The 26,062-nt window shown below is 41.3% G+C and overlaps 1 protein-coding gene across 1 annotated transcript in view; it reads right to left on the bottom strand.

Moving 5' to 3' along the window:
* The window catches only part of SHPRH (SNF2 histone linker PHD RING helicase), a 55,822-nt gene extending 46,147 nt beyond the window's left edge, over positions 1–9,675 (bottom strand). Inside the window, exons 1-3 of the mRNA XM_061991664.1 lie at positions 9,502–9,675; positions 6,653–7,322; positions 6,129–6,258 (exon numbers count right to left, since the gene is read on the bottom strand). Coding sequence (XP_061847648.1) covers positions 6,129–6,258; positions 6,653–7,291 — 769 coding nt within the window. The 5' untranslated portion in view covers positions 7,292–7,322; positions 9,502–9,675. The remainder of the gene's footprint in view (positions 1–6,128; positions 6,259–6,652; positions 7,323–9,501) is intronic.
* Between the last annotated feature and the right edge of the window lie 16,387 nt (positions 9,676–26,062).

Below are 26,062 nucleotides of genomic sequence, written 5' to 3' on the forward strand. Positions count from 1 at the left end.
GAAGGTCTTGTATATTTTTCACATAATCACGATTAAACACCATAAAACAAAAATCCATGAAAAATTCAAGGCTCAGCATTTTAGGAAACTGGCATTAGATGATGGAACAAAAGACTTAGAAGACAAGTTTTAACAGTGTTGTAGATCTCAAATTGAAAACATTGATACCAATAAGACATTTATACAACTACACAGTTCAAAGAAAGATACTAACTGTAAATAGGATTGGAGTTAAAGCCACCTGGCAGAATTTTTCTCAAAAAATAAAAGTAAAAATTTAGAAGCAGGTCAAGGCCAGCATTTTAAGAGACCTTAAGGTATATTTACGTGTGTAATATACTGATAAAATGGGAAAACGGCTAATGGCAGGCACAACTAAATCAAATTACAATTACTACGTCTCATACTAACAAAAAAGAGCTATACCTGTCAAAAACAGAGAGCTTAATCTCAAAATCAGTTTTGGAGGCTTTAATGGAAAGCAAAAGCTTTCTTTCTTTCATTCAAATGAATGTTGAAGAATGGTTTCCAAAACCAACAGCAGGAAACAATGTGCTTATATTCAGTAGTCATCAGCACTCTCCCTTAATACTTTCAGATCAACTGAACAATTCCAGTACTTTACAAGGGAAAAGAGAATTCTGAAAGATATTAAGTTTCTATAAATTAATGAAAATGTATATACGGCAACTAGGGTGCCCGTGAGGAGTTATTGATGTTCCAGTCAAATGGAAAGCACTGAGCAGAGCATGCAGCTTTATGTACTAGAGAAAGCATTCCAAGAGATTCTTGCACTCGCATTCCTCATTTCATGGAAACAGCAGAGAAATTAGAGTAAATGAAGAGTATAACTTCAATCAGTGAAGCTGATCTGTAATGACAGCTATCATCACACTTGCTAAAATAGCAGTTTTAAAATCTCACATTTCAGAGCATAATAAAGTCTACCCAGAACTTTACATACTAGAACTTTACATACTAAATCTACCCAGAACTTTACTGGGGAGCAAAGACCACAATATTCTTTCAAGTAAAATGTTTTTTCCATATAGTTGGATATACCTTGTCCACATCTTTCTTCTTTTGTTTTTATCTATTTTTCTTTTCCCTGATCAAATGGTTCTATGCCCACAGAAATTTTTAAAAGGATGTTAAGGAAGTTTACTTATCTCTCAATTACTTGAGACTGAATATTTAATTATGCTTTCAAATAATTTCAAAATGTTTCATTTACATAGCTTTCATCTTAGCATTTTTTACCTTTGAGAAACAGATGGTATTGTATTATGCAACAATTCAGTTTCTCTGATATGTTTCATAATCAAGTATTCTACTTAATACTTTCAATGACTGAACTAAAATTCTGCTATTGCATCTGCAGTAGGATCTTTCTGGTTTATCTGTAAGGCAGTTTCCAGGTTGCTGTACAAAAATATGCATATCAACGAAAACATAGTATGTTCCCCCTTTATTCCAGATTAATGGAAAACTTGTTGCTTCTTCACATTTAGCACTAAAAAATACCATACAGACCAAAAAATCTCTTCTTTGTACAAAGAATTTCCTTTTCTTAAGAAAACTGAAGGAAAATGGTATATGCTGCTGTATGTCATACAGCACATCATGACAGGAAAACAAACTGAAACATTCACCGTTCACTAGACCAAATAACCATCAGACATTTTAGTACTTTTTAAAAGTAAAAAAAAAATTAAAGGCTATGTTTTTTTTTCCACACTAAGAAAAAAGCCAGCCACCATCTACAAATGATCTATGCCTGTGTGTTAACTGAAGCAACAAAAAGCACCTTGTAAGATTACATTGCAGATATAGGATAAAAGGTTTATAATAACTAGCTATCTATTAAAGCAAACAAAAGAAATCTCTGCAAATAAATTTATCAAAAAAAATCATTAACTCCACAATTAACCTTCAAAATTCACGAAGCTTCAGCATATCAAATATTTTGCCACTCTCTTGCAGATTGACTAATTCATCTATCCTACATCTGCCATAATGCGAGATGGAATTCCTGCCATAAAATCTCAAAAACAACTAGATGGACATTATTGAGACAAGTATAGTGAGGAAAACAAATACATAAAAATTAAATGTAGGGATAAAGAGGTCACATCCCTTATTTGTGTAAATCCTTGTGCTCAACTCCAGCAACACAAGAATTTGCTCATCAATGAGGAGAACAAGATGTCTCATCATAGGACCATAAGGGTTGGAAGGGATCCTGAAAGATCATCTAGTCCAACCCCCCTCCAGCATCTTGGAACACTGTTGTGTAGAGCCCATTTTAAGTGGAGTGTGACAACTGTTGAAATACACACTTATGTGGATTTTTACAAATGTATTGGTTCTGTTTAAAAACAGAAGAAATTCAAACACAGATTAAGGTGTTAGAAATGGAAATCAGTTTGTACTTCTTAAAATAAATGCATTAATTGGTGTAGAATTAAGGCTATGTATTATGCTAGATCAAAAAAGTACATGCCTAAAAACTGTTGGAAAATGTAACTGGTTTCACATGTGTAACTGGGGTCTTCTCTGCCAAATCTTTTACATGACATGCTAATGTTTTTCTATGACGTGCTTTCTTTCTGAATTTGGAACACAGCATAATGCACACTATAGACTTATGCAGAGGTTTAATGGTTCTGTTTTGTTCTCTAATGCTTTCAGGTCAATTCTTTACCTTTGATTTGATTAATATTGAACACCGACTTTGTGCATTTACTGAGCTATATGCCTGTCTACTGAACTACAGCCCTTGTTGCAACAGCTAGCAAACAATTTTTTTAATGTGAAGAGTTTCTTTTTCTACATTGTTTTCCATTTATCTATATTGAATTTATACTGAATGTCCATTGCCTAGTGTGCTTGCAAGCTTTCACTTGTTCTTCAAGTCTGTTACACTGAATAATACATTTAGAGTTTGTTGATCTCACAAATTACCGTATTTCCCAAAGCATTAAGAATACATTGAGTACCACATGCCTCTGTAGGACTCAACTAGGGATCTTCATGCACATTAACAACCACTTCTTTCTATTCTCCACATTATTTTACTTAGTTATTTACATGGCATTCATTGGCAAAGACTCAGAGCTACATTATTATTAAACATCACACCAAAATGTACATGCTGAAAAAATGGTCAGAAAATTTACCAGTTGGCAACACAGATCCTTTATGAACCTGAGCAGTCTTCATGGTTTCTGAAAAGGTAAGTTGAGGCATAACAATGCAATCATTCAGGTCCACATTCTTGCTCCAGTAACTTTGAGGGGCAGGTCTTTCCTTTCAGAAGCTATACTGCCTCTTCACCTCTAAGCTACACTGAATCACACAGTCCATAAGAAACTATCCATTAGTGTACTGAGGACAGATGCCAAAAGTTCCAGTAGAAAATTATTTTGGATCTCAAAATAGATCACTCTGGAATTTGTCTGGAAGCAATCTCTTTCCTCAACTCTTCTCATTGTAGAAGATTTGCAGTGAAGAAAACTGGGCTTTCTGCTACAGCATTACTTTATTTGAGTACTCTTTCATATGCCTTAGTCATCTCAAGCCTATGAATTCTCTGGCAGATATCTGGGTACTAAATGCATCTATGATAATGTATTTTGCTCTAATGCATTTAAGAATATTACTATTCCTTTCTCTCACACTATTTACTCTTCAGACATCTTTTTAGAACTGTTTTATTATGCTTTTAAACCTAAACTGACCAACTGGCTTCAGTTGAATTACTGCAGCTTTTTTTGAAGGATAACTTTGTACATGCAGTATCTTCCCTTCCTCACATACCTCATTATACGGGCCCTTCTCTTGGTATACTTCAAGTCTTTTCTCACGGTTGCACATTTGTTCTTTGCAGCAGGTATGGATGCACAGATTTTATACAATTAGCTCTTCCTCTTAGCTTCTTTTCAGCGAGTTACCTAATTTTTTTATACAATTTGACCTTCTCAAATTAGGTACAAATACATGGAGAAAGGACAATATCACTCCAGTCTTCAAAAAGGGCAAGAAAGAGGAACCAGGAATCTACAGGCTGGTCAGTCTCACCTGCAACCCTGGAAAGGTGATGAAACAACTCATCCTCTATGTCATTACTACACACATGAGGGAAAAGATGGGTTATCAGAGGGAATCAATATGGATTCACCAAGGGAAAAAACTTGTTTGATCAATCTAATAGCCTTCTAAAAGAGCATAACTGGCTGGCTAGATGAGGAGAGAGCAGTGGATGTCATCTACCTTGACTTCAGCAAGGCTTTTGACACTGTCTCCCATAATATCCTCATACGAAAGCTCAGGCAGTGTGGCTTGGATGAGTGGACGGTGAGGTGGATCAAGAACTGGCTGAATGACAGAGCCCAGAGGGTAGTGATCAATGGCACAAAAACGAGTTGGAGGCCTGTGGCCAGTGGAGTTCCACAGGGATAGGTTCTGGGACCAGCCTTGTTCAACATTTTCATCAACGACCTCGATGAGGGGACAGGGTGTACCCTCAGCAAGTTCCCTGATGACACCAAACTGGGAGGACTGGCTGATTCCCCAGAAGGCTGTGCTGCCATTCAGCAGAATCTCAATCGGCTTGAGAGCTGGGCAGAGAGGAACCTCATGAGGTTCAACATGGACAAGTGCAGAATCCTGCATCTGGGAAGGAATAACCCCATGCACCAGTACAGGCTGGGGACTGACCTCCTGGGGAGCAGCTCTGCAGAGACAGACCTGGGAGTTCTGGTTGACAGTAAACTAACCATGAGCCAGCAATGTGCCCTCGTGGCCAAGAAGGCCAACGGCATCCTGGGATGCATCAAGAAGAGTGTGGCCAGTAGGTCAAGGGAGGTTCTTCTCCTCCTCTACTCTGCCCTGGTGAGGCTTCATCTGGAGTCCTGTGTCCAGTTCTGGGCTCCCCAGTTCAAGAGGGACAGAGCACAGGGCCATCAAGAGGATTAAGGGACTGAAGTGGAGCATCTGAGGAAAGGCTGTGGGAACTGAGGCTGTTTATTCTAGAGGAGACTGTGGGGCATCTCATTAATATTTACAAATATCAGGAGGTTGGAGCATTACTTTTTTCTGATGTATATGGTGACAAGACAAAGGGTAAAGGGATGAAGTTGGAACATAAAAAGTTCCATTTAAACATAAGGAAAAATTATTTCACTGTTCAGGTGAGGGAGGGCTGGCACAGGCTGCCCAGGGAGGGTGTGGAGTCTCCTTCTCTGGAAGTTTTCAAGACCTGCCTTGATGCAGTCCTGTCTGACCTGATCTAGGTGGACCTACTTCTGCATGGGGGTTGGACTAGATGATGCCTAAAGGTCCCTTCCTACCCCTACCGTTCTGTGATTGTTACCGAGCAACCAACAAATATATTGAATTCATCCTTAAACTCAGGAACAAGACCAATATTGCAGTTTTTTAGGAGTTTCCTAAGCCATCACACCATAAAGTGGTGATTGATAACCCTAAAACTCTCTAACACTACTGAGTATGATCTGGCAAACACATCTTCAACTCTAAAATCACAAGGCCCCTACCTGTAAATCTGCAGTGGCATATTCAAAACATGTCATAGAAGTGCATTTTGCAATATACATTAAAACTGTTCTATAATTTACATTTATCATTTATATTTACATTTATCATTTACATTTTGAATGCTCTACAATATAAACCAAAGAAAAATTCTGTTGCCACAGTTGTGTGTTAGGCACCAAACTAGGAACAAAAGCTTTCCAAATTTAACTCCCAGTTCTTTTAATTGGTTCCTGTGTAACTTGGACAGGCTACTAGTAAATCTGTTCAAGAAACCAACAGTGAAAACTAATTTATTCCCAAAAAGGTAAGGACTCAAACTTCCATGTGTCTCAGTGCCTTATCTGTAGAGAATGAATATTATCATCTGTAATTTGATCATATGCTAATTAACATATGATTAATGTTCAGGTAGCAATATGGAGAGAATTACCTAATAATACTACCTTGAAAATAAGGTTGCTCTAGCTGACAGGAATAGCTTCCTATTTTCCCTTACATTTAAAACAATTAAAAAAAGGACACACTTTAGTAACAAAAATTATTCATAACATTCAACTGAATTGCTTTACCTGGAATTAAAAAGCTATAGAACTTTTCCATGAGTTTTTGAATCAGCTGATTAGCTTTTTTGGGTCTTCCACCTCCATCACTGAGAAATTCTGGTTTACTTAGCCCAGCTTCCAGAAGGTAGATTCCAACCTGCGAAATGTGGTATATAGTAAATTGTTTAATTAAATGTTAGAATGACAAGAATATTATAAATGGAAGAGTATGAAAATAACAACGGTGCTTTGAAAGTTAGATGTGGACAGATACAAAAACCTCCCGAAAGCACCACACAGAGGATACGGTGCATCGCAGCGCAAAGCTTCTGTGATTCCTTTGGATAATTAATTACTAACAGTGCAACAGTAAAAAACCATTTTTGGGAAGAAAAAAAACCACATTGAAAACATTTACAATAGCATGAAGAAGCTATATCTTTTCATCACATTATAAAATACATGGTAGCTACCAGACTTGTTCAGAGGTTTTTATATTTCAAACAAAAATGAAGAACTTTGAAATGAAAAACAAATACACGAACCCGTACCTTTATCGTTTGAGCCTCTCCGGGTCTTTGATAAAGTCCAATTATCTTTTTCTTTTGCAGCCATCTCAAGCCTTCCAATATTTCACCACCTAATGTTGATTCCACCAAAATATGTTGTTCAAAAGTGCCCAGATATTCTTTTGTTTCATTACTGTACTCTTCTTCACTTCTTTCATGAACACAGACCTGCAGCTGATCGTCAGACTCTCCTCTCCTCAAAGTAAAGCTTCTTTTATGGAATTCATCAGTCAGCATTTGGTCAGAAGGAAGATGAAGACCAAATTCTCCCAACAAAGCTTTCCAGGACCCGTCTGCACGGTATGGCAAGACTATAATATTTAACTGTACTGACACAGGAGTCAAGATGGAGTAAGAGTCATCTTCATCGTTAACTGTCAAAAACTTAACAGATTTTGAGACGCTGTCTTCTTTCTGAATGAGATCTTCATCAGTGCTATCATCATTTATAACGATGAAGGATGTAGAAGGGGTGCTTGGACCTGGAATGTGGTCTTCAGTCACTTCATCATCTAGTGTTATAATCTCATTTCTCCGGTCTTCATGCATATCCCAGCAGAGCTTTTTCTTCTTCTCCTCATCTACTTTTGACGGAGGTGCACGTTTTCGCCGACTACTCATTTTATCGTTTTCTCAACAGTATTTTCAGTCTCTACAAAATGAAGTAAATTAGTTAGCAAATTACAAAATAAAATGCCCACACTGAAATTTCACCATGCAGTAGCTGCTAAACTTGTAAAAAGTTTGGACATAGACATATGCATTTAGAAAACTAACTGTTCCAAATAGGCTTAGTTTTCCAGGGCCTCTCCTGACCCTGTGCCATCACACAAAACTCGACATGAGGCATTTGCCTTGTACTAGATCTTAAAATTTTACCAGATAGCTACAGACAACTAACAATAAGAATGCCATATTTCACAGCTGCTACTCACAATCTTGTGGGACAGATATAAAAGGAGAAGCAGTGGAATTCCTCAAAGGCGGGGGTGAAGGAAGACGGCAAAAGAAACTCCACACACAAAAGTGCAGGAGGTACAGGAGATTTGGGGGTGGGTGTAGGGAAAATATACACACAGAATTCTTCCTTCCTCTCAAGCCTACATTCAGATGAATCTTTAAGCAAACTTGACACAGGGCTAGTCTGATGCTACCATTACATAAAATACGGTTTAGAGCCTAAGCTATCCATCCTTAGACATTCCTAATAACCTTTCTACTAGTATTGAATACTTTCTTCCCCCAGAAAGCTGCATTCTGGAACTGGGATTTACAGCTTGCTTGCAGAGCAGCCTTTATTTATTCTACTGTGCATTATAGTGGGACCAGTCAGCAAACTAAATGCATAGTCTTACTAATTTTGAGTAATTGCAATGCTAAGTCAAGATACATATTTGACCCCTTGACTGAACCTGGGCAGCGAACAGATTTTGTGGACAAAATACTAGAAAATAAAGTAAAGATGCTACACAACACCCATGAAGAAGCAGAGTCTGGAATAAGAGACCCATCTGAGAAATTTGTAACTACATACTGAAAACCACATGCTCATTCTTGAATATTCAAGCAAGTAGTAAACCTTTAAAAAACCAGAAAAATCTACTGATTTTATAAGGGCCCTGAACACAGCAGTATGACCAAACATTACAGCACTGTCTTTGTCAGCAAAGATTTAGATATGCATGTCAATTCAGCTTCTGCATACAATTTTTAAAGAAAAAAAACCCAGAAGACGAAAGGCAAATATTCATAGCCAGTATCTCAGATCATAATGTTAAATGGGTTTATGCTGCAAAAGGGCAGAATCCCAAGAACTCCAAATAACTTGAAAAAGGGTCTTATGTAAGAAACACAAACAAACCCTACATTTTATAATTAATGAAAGTGAAAAGAAACATTCAGGAATATATAAATCCTGTTGTGTCTGAATTTCAGACACACCAGAATTAAGGAAAGGAAACGTGACTTTTGAAAATAACACTCATGCACACAGATGGTAAATAAGGCAAACCCCAAAGGGTAACGTTGCACTTCAGCAAAAGAAAGTACTCCTCTATCACCAGGTCTGCACATGCACACCAACTTCAGCATCCTGCTCTGATGTGTAAACTAGAGAATGCTGCTTCGTTTAAGCAGATCCGTTTAAAACTCTTGTGGCCACGAGGCGACCGCGTCTACACCGTGAAGCAACAAATCCGCAAACAGGAGCGCGTGAATCAACCTGTGGAAAGGTACAGCAGCCGGGGCCAGCGCTGTTCCCGGTCGCCCTGCACAAATGCCGCAACAAGCCACCCGCTGCTGGGACACTCCCACGCCGGTGTCGCTGGGACCTCCGCCCCGCTCCGTGTCTAGGACGCGGGCAGGTCGCGTTGTCTCCAGCCAGGAAGGTTACTTGCAAGCCGGGAAGCAGACGCCAGCGGCTGATGAGCGGGCACCTTAGCAATCAGCATTTTACCTCCAGCGACACCTCTGCTATCGGACAGGTCAAGGAGGCTGCGGTTTGCCTGCCCACCGTCGCAAACCCCCACGCGGCCCGGTCAGAAATGAGCAGCCGGCCGGGGGACAGCTGCCGCTGCCCAGAGGCTCTCGCGCAGGCCCCCGGGCCGCTCATCCCCGCCGCGGCCGTGCCGTCGCCCCGCCGCCGGCCGCGGCAAGGCCGCCCCGCCGCGCTACGACCAGAAGGTCAGCAAGCGCACAGGAAGAGCAGGCAGGCAGGCAGGCAGACTGGCTAACCACCACTCTCCTGAGCTTGGGGGGTGGCCGCCCACTGCGGCCCCTCGAGCCGCACGGCTGAGGAGAATGGGGAGCAGAGCCCACGGTCATCGACGTACCGAAGGGATAACGCCGCCTCAGCTGCCTTCGCGGCCACAGTTCCTTCGCGGCTCGGGAGGGGAAGGGATGGAACGGGGCAGGGCAGGCCCCCTCCGCGCGGCGGCAGCGGGGGGGGCCAGTTACGAGCCGGGGAACACTCAGACCCCCTCCGCGACCGGCCGAGTCGGAAGGACCTCCCGGGCTGGGGAGAAGTGGGCGGGCAGCGGGATGCGCGCGCACCTGCCCCGGCCCGGCCGGCGGCCAATGGGATCCCAGGAAGGTGACAGTCGTCCCCGCCCCGCCGCGGCAAGCGGAAAAAGCAGCGGGAGGGCGCGGAGTGGCGCAGGCGCGGGCGGCGCGCACTGGGGAAAGGGCCGGGAACGCAACGGGAATGGAACGGGCCGCTCGCCCTCAGTGGGGCGGGGCTGGAGGAAGGCCCGAGAGCGCGGCTGAAACGTCATCGGCGGCGGGCGCATGCGGGAGTGTTTGGGGTGGGGTGTGAGGCGCCGCGGAGCTCGTTATCCAAAGTAGGAGTGTTGGGATAAAGAGGGGCACGGAAAGGCCTGTTAAGTCACCGTTTTAAGAAGAGCGATTTTATTAAAGAATGCATTTCTGGGCAGTAGGCACAGTGGAACGGCAAAATTAGTTCAATGACTTTCTGATGGCAAAATATCATTTCAACAAAAGCTATGAAAACGTTTAGCTTTTTGTGAAATATGCAGATCCATGCTTGAGGACTTAAAACAGCTGTAAATACACAAATCGGAAAACCATTTGCAATAAGGTGTTTGTTGTGTTGGGATTTTTTTTTCAGGATGGTAATCCTTTCAACCATTTATTAGCATTAGCCTTTCCAAGTGAATTCATTACTTGTCTGTGTCTGATTTTCCACCGTTTTCAGCCCTTTTGGAAAGGTAAAGCTGCAGGTTCGGGAGAGTTACTCTAAACTGTGGTATGCAGTAAGCAAAGGAAGCCTTCAGAGTGGTGGCCCTTTCGCTATGGTGGTTTAGCTGCTTTAATTCCTGATGTTTCATTTCCTATGTAAACATTCGGCGTTGATATGAAAAATCAGTTAAAAATCATTATTCAGTCCTACATTACAGCAGTAAACTGCAGAACAGAGACGAAGGACACTCTAGTGTACATTGGTAACTGAAAGAAGAGCAACTGAGGGTATCAAGAGTGAGCAAACCTGTTTTATGAGGAGATTCCTGGACACATGGCCAGGCAAGGCTGTGGGGAGCTGGAGACCAGCCATGCTGCATTGTCACTGGGGAAGGTGTTGATGACATTAGAGGCTGACGTAGGGTGCTGGGCTGCGAGGAGAGTCCTGAGGGGTCAAGCAGGAAAAGTCAGAACTGGTATTGCTCTGAGGTTGCTGAAGCTGGTGAGTATTTGCTGGTGCTGCAAGCACAGCTTTACCGTTTGCAAGTTCCTTGGCAACTGCATGAAGAAATTGTTGGGGAGGTAACAGTGAGTTTTGATCTAAATAGGAAGATAACCTTATGGCCAGATCTGTATCACCTTAGGGGCAGCTCACCACATGTCCCCAAGCTATGATCCCACCTTCAGTGATCCATACCTCTGGATGTGCAGTGTCTTGGCACACCACGTCTGTGCATTACAGTCTGTACTGCTAAGCCAGTGGCTTGGAGTTGGCTTGGGAGGCTTTAAGTCCTCCTAACAAGAATGTCTTGTTAAAAGATTCTCATCTTTTTTTCCCTTTTTTATTGAAGGCCTTTTATTTCTGGATGTGCCTTTTGGGATTTAGCTGTTGACTCAGTAATATAGTGAGCAGTTGAAGTTATGTGCGTCTCTAGGAATTTATGAAGCTGCCACGTTTCACTCCCACCTCCTCGCATGCAGCCATATGCCTGGGTAGGCAGCTCCCGTTAAAGGGATGACACCCAGGTTCACATTGCAAGATGTGAACATGAGTTTTTCCCATCCTGAACTGGCTGTCTCAATGACAGGGGTCAAGGCAGGCAGAGGATAGCAACTCCCATCATGGTGTCAGAGGTGAGGAGGTCATAAAATTGGTACACTGTCAGTGTGGGGCAGCAGAGATTTCCCCTACATGGGATGTCAAATACAGGATCCCTCATGCAAGTGTCCTACACCTGCTGTTGACAACCTGATGCTATGAGAAAGTCCCACCATTGACTGCTGCTCATCCTCCTCCGCTTAGGAAGTCTGGGCTCTACCAGCAGTGGAAGACAGGAAGAAAAAGGAAGTCTGCCATGTGGAACAATCCTCCTTGCCTGCAGTCTCTAGCCAAGGGCACTTGGGGATATAGGGAATATAGTGTTCACCTAGTCCACTGTGAATCACTTGCCTTTTTATTTTGGGTTTGGGTGGCTCCAAAGACAGGCCTCTGGTGTTAAGCTTTCCCAGGAATACTAGAACCAGTGACAATATATTGTATGATTGTCCAGCTCTTGCACCAAGTGATTCGAGAGGTCTGTGCCCTTGTAAAGGGTATGGAGGGGTCATCACAGACCTGAGTGAAACAGAGAAACACAAAAGGTTTCCAGATTCTTGTCATGCTGAAGATCAGTCCTGCTTAAATGCAGACTGGGCACAGCTCCTTCCAAAAGGCCTTAGATACAATATAGGCTGTGCCACTTGCACAGGAACTGGCCTGTGTCCATCAACATGCCTGATAGGGGCTGCACAGGTGTGTTCAAAAAGGCTTCCTGTAAGGTTACATAATTGCTGTTAAATCTGATCCTAAGGTTAGTAACGGGAAACAGCTTCATGAGTATCCTGGAACATGCAACCAGAAATAAAGCTAGCAAGGAACATTGTGATATCCTACTTCATTATAAATCTGTAAATCTTGATTAAATGTGATGCATCTACACTGACAATTACTCACAGTTTTCCAGTTCAGAATTGTGAGCCCCCCAAAAGCTCTTTGTGAGAGTGAATATTGTGAGTTTCTGAGGGAGCGCTAAACTTTTGGCACAGGTTCCATTCACTTCTGAATCCAGTAGCTGATGAATCATCCGGATAAAATTTCTCTGTCTCCTTCAGACTGAAAAGTATATTACAGATGTAACATTCTAGCAGTAACTATTTTACCTAGTGCTTACCTGGGAACTGGTGACCATCAAAACATTACCCCTTTTCCTCCAAAAGCCCAAAAAGCATTTCTTTGACTCAGGCTTCTCCAATACAAATATATGGCAGCACAAAAAAGAACAGACAGAAGTGACTGAACCAAAACATTGCATCTCACATTCTCCTGCAGGAAAAGAATGAAAGAAAAGCAGACGACAGATGGTAGTCAAATCACTCACTCATCATTAGAAACCGCTCCGACAGCATACACTTCAAGAATCCATGTAGAAATAACAGACAACAATCTATGCTTCAGCAAGCTCTGTTCACAGGCTAAGGGCTGTGAATTTTTAATAAGTCCTTGTCTTTTTGTTAACTTTTTAATTTCTATATTGTGCATTCTATTAAATAATTTCCTCTCCAGGGTTGAGATTTATGCTTTCTTTGGTAGTGATGGTGGGTTTTTAGGACTCTTAACATAAAACACTTGTACAAATGAACTTCATTTTCTTATCTGGAGGTCATAAAAATTAGTAAGCAAGAAAGAAACCTTTCTGCTTTCAGAAGAAGGGAAGATACAATGACACCAGGAGGCTACTTCTTTGCATAATGATTTTCTCTTACCCTTATTCTGTAGGAAATATCTGCCTTAGTTCTAAAGATAAGTGAGCTCTACTTTGAAACAAGGGTCAAGAGCAGGTGGAGGAATACCCATTTCTATTCAGCAGCTAATGGACTAAGGATCCTAGTGATTAGTACCTAGTAATTTCTAAAGAACTTGAATGCATGAAAGAAGACAATTGCCATTTAATGTAATGACATAGAAAGAACAGTAAAAAAATAAGACAATATGACATAAAATAAAGCTGTGTGGGTTTTTTTCACCACACCTGAAAACATGTGGATAAAAACTAGCCTTTGCTTTCAGTAGCAACTCTTAAAGCCTGGAAACAGTAAGGAAATAAAAGCAGGAGACATACTGCTTTGCAAAGAGTTCATTTTTTGAGTGGAGGGTGGAGAAAACAGTATGTTATTAGAGTCCTTTCCAATATTGTAGTTGCAAAGGCAAGTAGACTTTCTCTAAAGAAAATAAAAATTGTATTTATCTCCAGATGGGTTCTGGTGGCAGGAAATGTGAATGGTTGCAGCAAAAGTATAAAACTGAGGACAGATAGACTGTACTCCCTGCGCTTACAATGATGGTGCGTTATGCTGAAGAGCTAACTGAGCATTTGTGTGCCTCAGCAAACTACGTATAAAACCATTGGCTGTGTTAATTGCATAGTTAACTAGGAGGAAAAATCTTTTGAGCTCCACAAATTAAAAATCACCATCTGATAGAAATTAAAAGGTGGATCCCAGTGGAGGCATTGTGTGGCTCCAGTCTATCCCAGATTAATAAACTTGTGGTCAGAATTCTGTGCCCTGGTAGAAAATTATGTTTGTAGGTTCAGTTATACCCAAGTTCCTTAGTGTGTGGTGCTTTAAAATAATTTAGCTATCATAGTGGGACTTCTGAAGTGCTATCATGTAATTGCTACCATCCACAGTGCATAATACTGCTTCAGGCAAAAAGAAAATTAACATATTTTTAGAGAGCTACAAAGAGCACAGTATTTTTATGCGCCAAAAGCAATCATGTAAACCAGTAGGCTAACTTGCCTGCACGTGGGGAACAATAGCATGGGGCCACAGGATGGCAAACCTTTCTTTTTTCACTTCTTCAGGGCTTCACTTCAGTTTCATCAAAATAGTGAAGTTCAGTATCTCACTAGTGTCCTTCTGTCTCTTCACACAGCATCTCCTGGAGGAATCTATCTGCACCCCACCGAATAACACTCTTCAGGCCATCTGTCTCAGCTCATGTGCATGCCCAATTCTTATACACCCTTGCCCATCTGCTGCTCAACTGAGCTATGTGCTGGTTTTGTGAAAACCAGGTGATACACCTGACCTCAGGACTGACAGGAGCAGCTAATCAGTCACTGGTGGGAGTTAAGCCCATCTCCCTTTTTTCTAAGAGAAAAGGACAGTTAAAAAGACTATCTAAATATAGAGCAGAAAAAAAAATAACCATGTCATTGCATCTAGGACATTGTCTAGGAATCCAGTTCTTGAAGTTATTTAAATATGTACCTAAATAAGGTGTTTTCATTGCTTTTGTATTGCTTTTATGAACCTTTTTTTTTTTAAAGTAACAAAAATGTGTAAAGGAAAAGTTTACAGTTCCTGAGAAAAAGCAAGCCCTCCCTCTAATAAAACTGGGCTTAAGTAAGGAAAAAGCTTTATTATAAAATCAGTTAAAACATTTGGAAATTTAGACTCAAAATATAGATGTTTATAATATAATATAATATAATATGTGGCACAGTGGTTTGGAGGAGACCTGAAGGATACTCAAGACAGAGAGATATTTCAGACATTATCAACTAGAGATACCTTCCTTGGCAGTGAAAAATCTTTATTTTCACACTCTGACAAGATTTTAATTCACAGCCAAATCTCTGATATAAAAATTAAACCAGTCAAAACTTAATGCAAAATTCTTATCTGTGGTCTACACTATGGATAAAAGAGAATTCAAAGTCAAATTGAAACAAAAATGTGTTATCTTCTGGGATAATTTTCTTTTGACCACTTTCCTCGAAAAGAAGTGAGAAGCAGTGTTTGTATTTTCTGTCAAAGAAAATGTGAACTTCATCAGGGATGTTATTTCCGTGATCTATAAAATTAGAAGTAGAGAAAAATCTGCAGTGCTGAAGCCATAAACCAATATATTTACTTAACACAGATTAAAATCTGCCTCCAAAGATGTTTCCTTCCAGTTTAACAAGGTCTGACGTTAAATTTAGTTCATAAAGATTGATATGGCTTTGTGGTACAAAATTAATAATCATTCCCCTTAGGGGAGGGTTGAATTTCATTATCTGTCAAAAATTCACCTTTGAGCCCACGTGGATTGTTCCAGTGACTCAGAAAAAGCACCTGGTTTTACACAGGGGTAGGATGTGTACTCCACATCACCCAGCAGTTGTTCTGGTTCTTAGCTGAGGGAGCAGACAGTGCTGAATCATGGACTGCACAAGACATGAAGCAGCAAGGAGATACTGCAAAGCTGTCAGTGAATCACCTGGTACTTCAGGGTGGTTACACCTTATCTGGAGGTTATTAGTGCCAGACAGCATTTCTAGTAGGAGACAGTGTATGAGGCAGGTAGATATTATGCAGCACTATGCCACAGGGGAATTACAGCCAGGCAGTTCTCAGCTGGGCAGCAGAACTGGCTGCTTTGTTCTGTTAATGCAATGGGATCTGGTCCCTCATCGTTTTTCTCTGAAAGGCACAGTAAATCTGAAACATGAGAGGCCTCAATGTGGTAGAGCAAGGCTGATGTGCTGTTCGGGGGGAGATGTTAAGAGACTAGAAGCCTCTAAACCTGCAGCTGTTAGAGGCACTGTGGATCCCTGGAGCAGGTCCCAAGTGGAGAGGAACCTGAAGCACACCAAAGCTTTGCTTTGGCCTCAGGTGTTAACTCACTAAGGCAGCAGCCTTAACTGAGAAAGAATATTTTCTGTGGATATAAACATCATCATACTTCCAACAATACATTCATTTACACTTTTATTAATCAAACTGTATTTTTGCGTGTCCTTAATCTGAAACTTATACATGCAATGAGCAATGGGAGGTTGGTTTTGGGCCCTCACATGTGTGTCTGGCTTTGTTTTTCTACATGGTACGTACAAGGACCCCAACCTAGTGGGGACTGATGCAGCAGCCCAAGTAAATGAATGGCTCTAGTTCATGGTTTATAATCAACACGAGCGGTACAAGCAATTTAGGTGCTTTATTTTGGTACTTCTAGACATAGTTGCATTTTCCAATTACAGATATTGTAATTGAATTTTAATGTTGTTCTCTACCCTCCAATATGTGTAGAGATTCTATTTTCATTAGTCTCTACTTCGCCTTTCCCCATGTAACCAAACCCAGCTACATGGATTGTGTTTTAGCTATAAAACAATAACAAAAAAGAATACCCCATCTATTTGATTCTTACTCAGGTAGATACATAATCTGGTACATAGCATAACAGTTATGAACTTGGTACACAAATTTCAAGAATAAACATGCTTCAACTCAACCTTCCTGCTTTCAATGCTCTGAGGGATTTTATTTTTGACTTGTTTTGTTCTATGCCTTTTTCCTACATGATGTGTACAACAGGACTGGTGATGCTTCTTAGCTGGAGTTGGTAGCATCCATCTTCTCTGTCTGGGGAAATGAGTCAGCAGAAATGACTATGCATCACTGAACACAGTCTCAGGGAAAAAAGACACCTCATCACACAATAAAACAATGAAATATTACATCTCCCAACCCTGCTTGAGCAAAAAGAAAACTTTTTTAAATTGAGGAGGTAATTGAGAGGTGCAAAGAGATGGGAGAACAAGCTCCTATTTGAAAAATGATTGTGAGACAAAGCAGTGTCAGAGCAGAGTAAATATTTTCCTTTTTTTTCCTAACGCAGTGTTACTTTTCATTAACTTCAGTTTGTTTCTCTAGGCAATAGGAAAATAATACAAAAGCGCTGCAAAAAATATTATCTTAGGATGCTTATGGACCTGCGTATGTTCCTAACAGATGAAGTCCTGGGTCTGCAGCACAGATGGAAAGTGATAAATGATTAAGATGTTATAGGATATAAATAACAATACTACAATGTTGTGTGTACAGATATCAACAAAACAAAGCATGCTTATCGGGCTTATCGGCTTGATAAACATCTTGTTTATGGCTTATCATAAATTGCAACAATTATGGCTCCTGCCCAAAGCTTAAGTCAGTGTATTTTTGTAGGGCCTGAAGGCACCACCAGCCCCGCCACCCCTCAGGCTGCCCTGCTCCTGGCTGAGGTGGTAGGATGGGCTCTGGCTGCCAGGCCCTACTCTGGCAGACACCCATGGGATGACCCCGCTGCCACAGGCCCCCAGGGAGCCCTGCAACACCTACACCACAGGAAGAGTAACGAGGATGCTTCTACCACAGGCAAAGAACAGTTTTTCCTTTCTCCTGTACTTTGAATCAGCATTTGCAAGAAGGCCTTCCAGAAAATATTGACTCAGTGGGAAATACACACAATATCTAGTTTTAATCCAAATGCTTAGAAATGTGGCAGTGCTGTACACAGCTGCTGGTGGGGTCCAACAAAGAGAGGAGTGTCAGGGGAGATTTCCACATTCACTGCTGCCCCATAGGTCACTGCTTTGTTAAAGAGTGGGGTGTCAGAAGACCTTAAGATGACATCACTGCTAACACTGCTGGGTTATTTTCAGAGAACCAGCCACAAACCATTGTTTAGCATTTATCCACCAAAAGTAATTTAACCTTGGATGACAAGTTTATTTTTGCTTTGCTACTCTGCTAGCTCTGGAAGAATTATCTGCAGCTGCTGGTGGCGTTTCAAAATTTTGCTCCTTGTTCTTAATCCAGATAAACATCATTGCTTGAGATGGGGAAAAAAAAGGATAACGTCTGTACCAAGCAAACCATTACACATTTTTTTGTCCCAGCTTCTTGAGACTTCAGAGCTTTCTTAATAGGATCCTGCCCAGGCAGTCACATTTTCCAGTTCTGCCTGATCGGACCCAGCTAAAAATATTCAAGCTTTCATTTAGCTTGCCTGATGAGAGTTTGGTGTGGTTTGACTTTTTGGTGCCACCTTTCCCAGGCAATATGCATTTCCCACATCTGTTTCTGCGAGGAAATTCCCTGAGGAATCAAGCAGATTCTTTCCCATTTGTACCTTGCATTTCTGAGGGATTCTGGTGAAGTTACTGTTGTTTGGAGCAAGACAACTTCAATCTGAGTGATCATTAAGCTGTGTATAATGTAAACTAAAATCAAAGAAAGTACACTCTAAAGTGGTCTTTATTGTTTATTCTTCAAATACCAACACTTCCCTATCTCAAACCTCTGAAGTATTGTATGCTAAACAAATAACTTTCTCCTAAAGAGCCAGCTTCTGATATACAATTACCATAATCATTGTAGGTATTATATGCTTCTGTCCACAGAGTAAGAACTGCATCTCATCAAAATTATCCTATAAAGTGTGTAAAGATATGATACTCTTTAGCAGCATTGAATGCAGATTGCTTTCAAAGAAAAGATTTCTGAATACATCATCTACACTATAAAATTAAAAATAGCATCAGGCTGAATAACAGCTTCCTCACACCCACATTTCATATTGCCAACCAAGACAGTTAAAATGGGCAAAGAGATAAGACAGTTTAATCTCAGCATCCTAAAAAGTACAATTTACAACTGTGAAATGTTAAGGCACTGTTTTCTAATGCTCCTTGGAGCTCTTCCACAGTCTCATATGTACCCTGCAACCTCAAGGAGCCAATGTGGACTCTGATCTTGCAGTATCAGGTCTTCCTTGCAGCAACAAATAGACCAGGGTGTCTTTCTCCTTAACTGTGGGAGTCTTGAACTAGAAAGTATATACATGAGTGGAACTCATAGCTGTGATGCGTGGAAGACATACACAGTGCTCCCTTCATAGAAAAGTAGTTCCTCTGAAAGTTTACTGGGCAGACTTTATTTAGTTATTTAGTTAATTCATGAGGTTTTTACTGCATTAGAAATGTATAAACACAATTGAAAATGAACTAGACAACTGAAGCTGAAGGCGTTCTTCTTGCCATGTATCCCTGGATTCCTCTCCTTATCCTCCTCCTCAATTTCTAAAAAGAATCTTGTGAAGGCACAAACTTAAAAGCTGTGTTAACTGAGTGCAGAGTTAAGCATATGGAGAGCTGTAACAAATGGTATTCCTCAGGGGTTGGTATTGGGACTGACACTGTTGAACATTTTTATCAGTGATATGGACAGTGGGTTTGAGTGCACCCTCAGTAAGTTTGACAATGACCTGAAGCTCTGTGGTGTGATCAACACACTGAAGTGAAGGGAATTTGTCCTTTTTTTTTTGCTTGGTAATAGGGGGAGGGGGCTACAGTGCTGGTCCCAGTATGCAATTCTTGAAAGTTCTCCTCAGATCTGACTTGGACTCACCTCCAGCCTGAACAGGCCAATTTGGCACCACTGCCATCACTAATTAAGAAGGGAAATTTACAATGGGTGGAAGAAGTGAGACAAGATGGAGGTGACTACACAGACCTTGAAGCCAGAGAAGGAGGAAGGGGGGAGGAGTGCCAGACTGGAGAACCCTCTGCAGCACAAAGCAAGAAAGCATCTGTACCCCTACAACCCATGGAAGGTACTGTTAGGACTGATAGTTGCCCATAGCTCTGAGAGGACTCCATACCAGAGGGAGTGATTGCACCCAGATGGGCAAGAGATTATGTGGGGAGGCAGCCATGGTACAGGCTGAGTTGGGCCAAGAGCCGGTTGTAGAGGAGACCCACAAAGGAGGTGGAGAGGGGACAGACACACCTTGGAGTGGTCTATGCAAGACTGCCCAGTGTGTGAAAGACTCCACATTGGAGCAGAGAGGACCAGTGAGGAGTCTACCTGCCTTAATGCTAGATGAGCAGCAGGAGCCAACAGGAAGAGACTGACTGAAACCTCCATTACCTACCCGCCTGAGCCATTCGGGGAGAGGAGGTAAAGACACCAGGATCAGGGCTCTGAGCCCAGGAAAAGGGGAGAAGTGGGGGGAAAGTGGTCTTAAAGGGCTGGCTGTGTTCTTCATCATCATCTCACCATGTACTGTTTTCTGTTTGTTATATTTTTGGTTGTTGATGGATTAAATTGTTTTTTGCTTTCTTCCTGAAGTCAAGAAGTGGTTTTTGTTTTGCCCAGGACCATAAGTGGCCGAGTGAGCTCTCCTTGTCCTTGGGACTTTCAATGAAGCCCTCGTTACTTTTCTCTTCCCTTTCCCACTGGGAGGAAGAGGAATGAGCAGGCAGCTGCATGGTTCATTGTTCCCAGCTGGGCCAAGTCCACAATACTCCACCCGGAGTCCTGCATTCAGCTCTAAGCCCTCAACAGAAGGACAAGAACCTGTTGGAGCAAGTCCAGAGGAGGGTCACGAAAATGATCAGAGGGCTGGAGAACCTCTGCTATGAAGATAGGATGAGAGAATTGGAGCCTGGAGAATAGAAAGCTCTAGGGAGACCTTATAGCAGTCTTTCAGTAACTAAATGAGGTTTACAAGAAAGCTGGAGATGGACTTTTTACAAGCTCACGTCAGGATAGCACAAAGGGTAATGGCTCCAAACTGAAAGAAAGTGGATTGAAATTAGATATTAGGAAGAAATTCTTCACTGTGAAGGTGGTGAGACACTAGGAGATGCTAGGTTGCTCAGATAGGCTGTGGATACTCCATCCCTGGAAGTGTTCAAGGATGGGGCTTTGAGTAACCTGGTCTAGTGGCAGATGTCCCTGCCCATGGCAAGCGATTTGGAACTAGATGATCTTTAAGATCCCTTCCAGTCCAAATCATGCTATGATAGCTCCAGATACTCTTTGGGATGATGTTCTATATGTGTACCATCAGTCTGTTTTCATGTGGACACAAAAGCAAATGGGGAAGAGTTTTCACACAAATATAGGCTGAACATTCAAATGCTATGATGATTTAGAAAATAGGCTAAAAATGTTGTATAAATGACTTGAGTGGTGCATACTGCATTGCCTGATAAGAGAGAGTAAGAAGAAAGAAAAATGTGCAGATTTGCTTCCTCTTTGACAGAGATTGGAATTTGGAGAAAAATAAAAGCCAGCTGGGACATAAGATGTTCAATTAGGATAAGAAATCTAATAGATTTGAAAAATCCAGTTTCCTGAAATTTGAACACAAAACAAAGAAGACAAACTAAGTGCAGGTACTGTGTAGAAATTAGAAACACAATGGGAATTAAGATGTTTATATGCAGCACTAGTAAGTGTTGAATTGGAAAGCAATAGCTGCCTATTACTGTAGTGGTAGCAGCTGTCAAATCAGTTGAGCGGTAATTTATTTGGGACTTATGGTTTGCAGCTAAAGAAAATGTGTAATGATGATGAAAAAGTCTTTTTAGAATCTGTTTCCAAGAAAAAGGAAAACAAAAGCAAAACCAGGCATATGGTATAAAAACAAGCACATGCTATAGTTGTCACGAAAATGTCCTCTAGAATAAAAATAAAAGGCTATGCCATGAAATTAGGATGTACTTACACAACAGGCTTGTACAGATAGTTTAAAAGCCACAGGGAAACTTTGTTTTAAACTCATCATCATGAAGACATGGGTATTCTCTAAACAGTGAAACTAACTGGTATTTACAATTTTTTTCTTAAGTGAGTTCTTTCAGTGAAGCAAGTGTCAGTTGCCTGTGCACTTTATTTACAGTATGATGACACAACACCTCAGCCATGTATTCTTCCTGTCCCTTCATACATTCATTGCTAATAAAGTTTCAAGAATCACCCTGTGATTTAGAATTCATAGTCTATACAGACAACTTACACATATGAGTGGATTAGTGGACCATGAGGAACCCACTTTTCTACTCAACCCTTGTAATTGTGCACATATAATCTATGTGCCCAATGATCATTCCATCTTCCCCCTTTGAAAATCACTTTTGAGCCCCCAGTCATACCTCCCCAGGGCAGAGACATGTATTCAGCGGCTGGCCCAGAGCTCTACTAACTGGACATGGTTTCTACTGCCAGTTATTTCATCCACCTCTCTCCCAGGGTAGCTATTTCTGTAGATCTACTTCTTTTAGTAAGCTACTGACTATAAAAAACTTGAGCATATGTATTTATCTTCAGGACCTTTTAAAATTTCAGTGATTTTTTTTTCCTGTTACAGACAGAATAGTTTTGGGTATTTTTGTTGAGGGGACTCTGGTGACAGTAGGCACAGTAAATACACTGGCTCAATTAACTTAGACAACCAAGGAAAAAGTGTTCATTGAGACTATTTGAGTTTGAGTCTTTGGGTTTTGTTCACTGCTTCTAGTCTTCCTTTTTGATCATTTTCTGTTCAACCCTGTGGCTACAGAGAGCAAGTAAGATTATTAAAAGAAACTGATAGTTTTAGATGAATCCTTTTTCTTAATGCCCAATTTGAAGCATATGAGAGGGTCTGGTACTTCACAACATATTTATATATTTATAGACAATCCAGATTTGTTAGTGTCTTACAACTACGTTTTGCTTTGCAAGAGCTAAAATATTTATAACAGCATGCAAGGAAGATGTGCAGGAGAATAAATGTACATTTGAAGCTCTGTGATCTGATACAGGAACCAGACATGAACTTTTAATCTTAAGTGGACAGAAGATAGAAATGAAATATTACCTAGTTAAAAAATGGGTGGTAAAAGGCAAATACCTAGTGGAAATGCAAGGCAGAAAGTGTTTGAACGTACTTACTGAGGACCAGCATTCACTGTCAATGAATTCAGGCTGTTGGATCAACTGGACCTCAGCCATTTCATCAACAAGGGTGGTGGTATGCTTGATGTTTAGTTTTCCTACTCTAATTCTGAAGAACTTGGATATGAAATACCCTAAGCACAAGCCAGTTATAGCTAGTGGCTGAGCAGCCGGGCACCCTAGGTGAGGATCAAGGTCTTCGCATCCTTTAAATGGCAGTGGGCCGGTGAGAAAGTATAGCTACTTCATCAGAAGGAAATCACAGAGAAAAAGCAATTAATGATGTCACCAAAACCACAGCAGCATACTGTCAGAGAAGTGAGAGGAAAGAGAGTTATAACAATGATTCTAATAGAACCTGAAGTAATGAAATGCTTCCAGAAATCTTTTGCTTGGATAGAAAGTAAAAATGATAAAGTCTGTGTGCAAATTCTGTTATCAAGGCAATTCCTTACAAGAATGATAAATAAAAGAACTACTCAAAAGAAACATACATACTCTGATATTGTTCTTGTTTTTATTATTGAGTTGTTTATGTCATGGTGCAGAAAATGTCAGAACACATGTAAGCACTTGGTAAGAACTATTTCTTTAAGTAGTCTGAGCTAGTCTCACGTTTTGTAGACGTGGCGTTTTTGTATATCAAGTTTTGGAACAAATGCATCAAGTCATTTGCAAATGGAGCAACAAAGTTTGTACACTATATCCTCATACCATTTCTGAGTATCAGATTCTTATTCTCTATGATTTGCTTTAAGTAGCAGCTACGTATTCAAAATAAATACAGTTTTACCTAGTGTTTTATGTTATGTTTCCTTGACTGAACCATTGGCTTCAGGCCAAAGGATGAAAACTGTGTAAACTACATAGCTGTAAATAAATAATCAGTGTTTTAAAAATACTTATGTATTAGCTTTCTGTGGCAAGATTTTGATAGTGGAGGGCTATGGGGTGGCTTCTGTGAGAAGCTGCTAGAACCTTCCCCGATGTCCGATAGAGCCAGTGCCCGCCAGCTACAAGATGGACCTGCTGCTGGCTAAAGCCAAGCCCATCAGCAATAGTGATAGCCCCACTCTGAGAACGTATTTCAGAAAGGGGAAAAAAACCCCTGTGCATTGGCAGAGAGAGGAGTGAGAATATGTGAGAGTAACAACTCTGCAGACAACAAAGTCAGTGAAGGAAGGGGATGAGATGCTCCAGGCAGAAGAGCAGAGATTCTCCTGCAGCTTGTGATGCAGCCTATGGGGAGGCAGGCCCTGTCCTTGCAGCCATGGAAGCCACAGGGGAGCAGAAATCCACTCACGGCCCAGGGAGGACCCCCATGCTGGAGTGAGTGGATGACCCTGTAGGAAGCCCATGCTGGAGCAAATTCCTGACAGGACTTGTAGAGAAAGGAGCCCACACCAGGACTTGTGACCCTATGGAAGACTCAAACTGGAGCAGTTCATTCCTGAAGGACTGCATGCCATGGAAGGGCCCCACACTGGAGCAGTTTATGAAGAGCTGCAGTCATGGGAAGGACTCACATTAGAGAAGGTGGTGAAGGACTCTCCTGTGAGAGGGATCTACGCTTGTGCAGGGGAAGCATGTGAGGAGTCCTCTCTGAGGAGGAAGAACTGATAGAAATGGCATGTGATGTACTGACTGCAATCCCCATTCCCTGATCCCCTGCGCTACTGAGGGAGAGGAGTTAGAGAAAACCAGGAGTAAAATTTAGCCCAGGAAGAAGGGAGGGGTAGTGGGAAGATGTTTTCAGATTTGATTATATTTCTTATTACACTACTCTGATTTGCTTGGTAATAAAGTAATTTACCCAACTCAAATATGTTTTGCCTGTGATGGTAATTGCTGAGTGATCTCTCCCTGTCATAATCTCAACCCATGAGCCTTTTGTTGTATTTTCTCTCCCTCGTCTAGCTGAGAAGGTGGTATCCAGTGAAGGTCAGTCCACCACGACATTTCTACTATGGCTATTTGCAGGATGCAAAGCATTGCCGATTTCTCTTTATTTCTCATTCAGCATACTATGAATCTAGACCAGGTTTCCTTCAATCTATGCACCTATTTACTTACTTACTCGGTCCATAGTGTTTATGTGCTGTATAATCCAAGCAAGCCCTATAAAATCTGAAAGAGGACATGGCATGGCACCTCAGTCCCTTTGAATTCACTCATGCACGTCTTTGCAGCTCAACATATCTCAAACCACAGATCCACTTTGAGATGTATCTTTTCTTCTAAACCCCTTTAAAATAGAGTCTTTGATTACTTTATTACCTATGCAATGATGTGCTATTTTGTCACAATACCTACATTTAGAAAAACAATCAAAATAATTATGTGAAACTAGAACAATAGGCCTGAAGTTCCCTTAGCTGACACATCTGAGTTCATTTACATCCATGTATAGTGAGTACAAAATAAAAATTTAACCAGTCTGATGGCAATGATTTTAAGGAATCCTGTCCATCCATCCTGAACAAATGTGAATATATAAAAAAAGGTGCAGGGTAGAATATTGCATAATTTCAGTTACAGGTCACCACAAAATCCTACTAATCTTTAAGGTATCTTAGAATCATAGAATCATAGAATGGTAGGGGTTGGAAGGGACCTTCAGAGATCATCTAGTCCAACCCCCCTGCAGAAGCAGGTTCACCTAGATCAGGTCGCATAGGAACATATCCAGGCGGGTCTTGAAGACTTCCAAGGAAGGAGACTCCATAATCCCTCTGGGCAGCCTGTGCCAGGGCTCTGTCACCCTCACAGTGAAATAGCTTTTTCTTACATTTAAGTGGAACTTTTTGTGTTCCAGCTTCATCCCATTACCCCTTGTCCTGTTACTAGCTACTATAGAAAAAAAGGGATGTCCCAACCTCCTGACACCCACCCTTTAGATATTTACAAATGTTAATAAGATCACCCCTCAGTCTCCTCTTCTCCAGACTAAACATCCCCAGTTCCCACAGCCTTTCCTCATATGAAAGATGATCCCCTGATCATCTTGGTGGCCCTGTGCTAGACTTTCTCCAGAAGTTCTGTGTCCCTCTTGAGCTGAGGAGCCCAGAACTGGACACAGGACTCCAAATAAGGCCTCACCTGGGCAGAGTAGAGGAG

This window comes from Colius striatus, chromosome 2, assembly GCF_028858725.1.
Source record: "Colius striatus isolate bColStr4 chromosome 2, bColStr4.1.hap1, whole genome shotgun sequence".
NCBI lineage: Eukaryota > Metazoa > Chordata > Aves > Coliiformes > Coliidae > Colius > Colius striatus.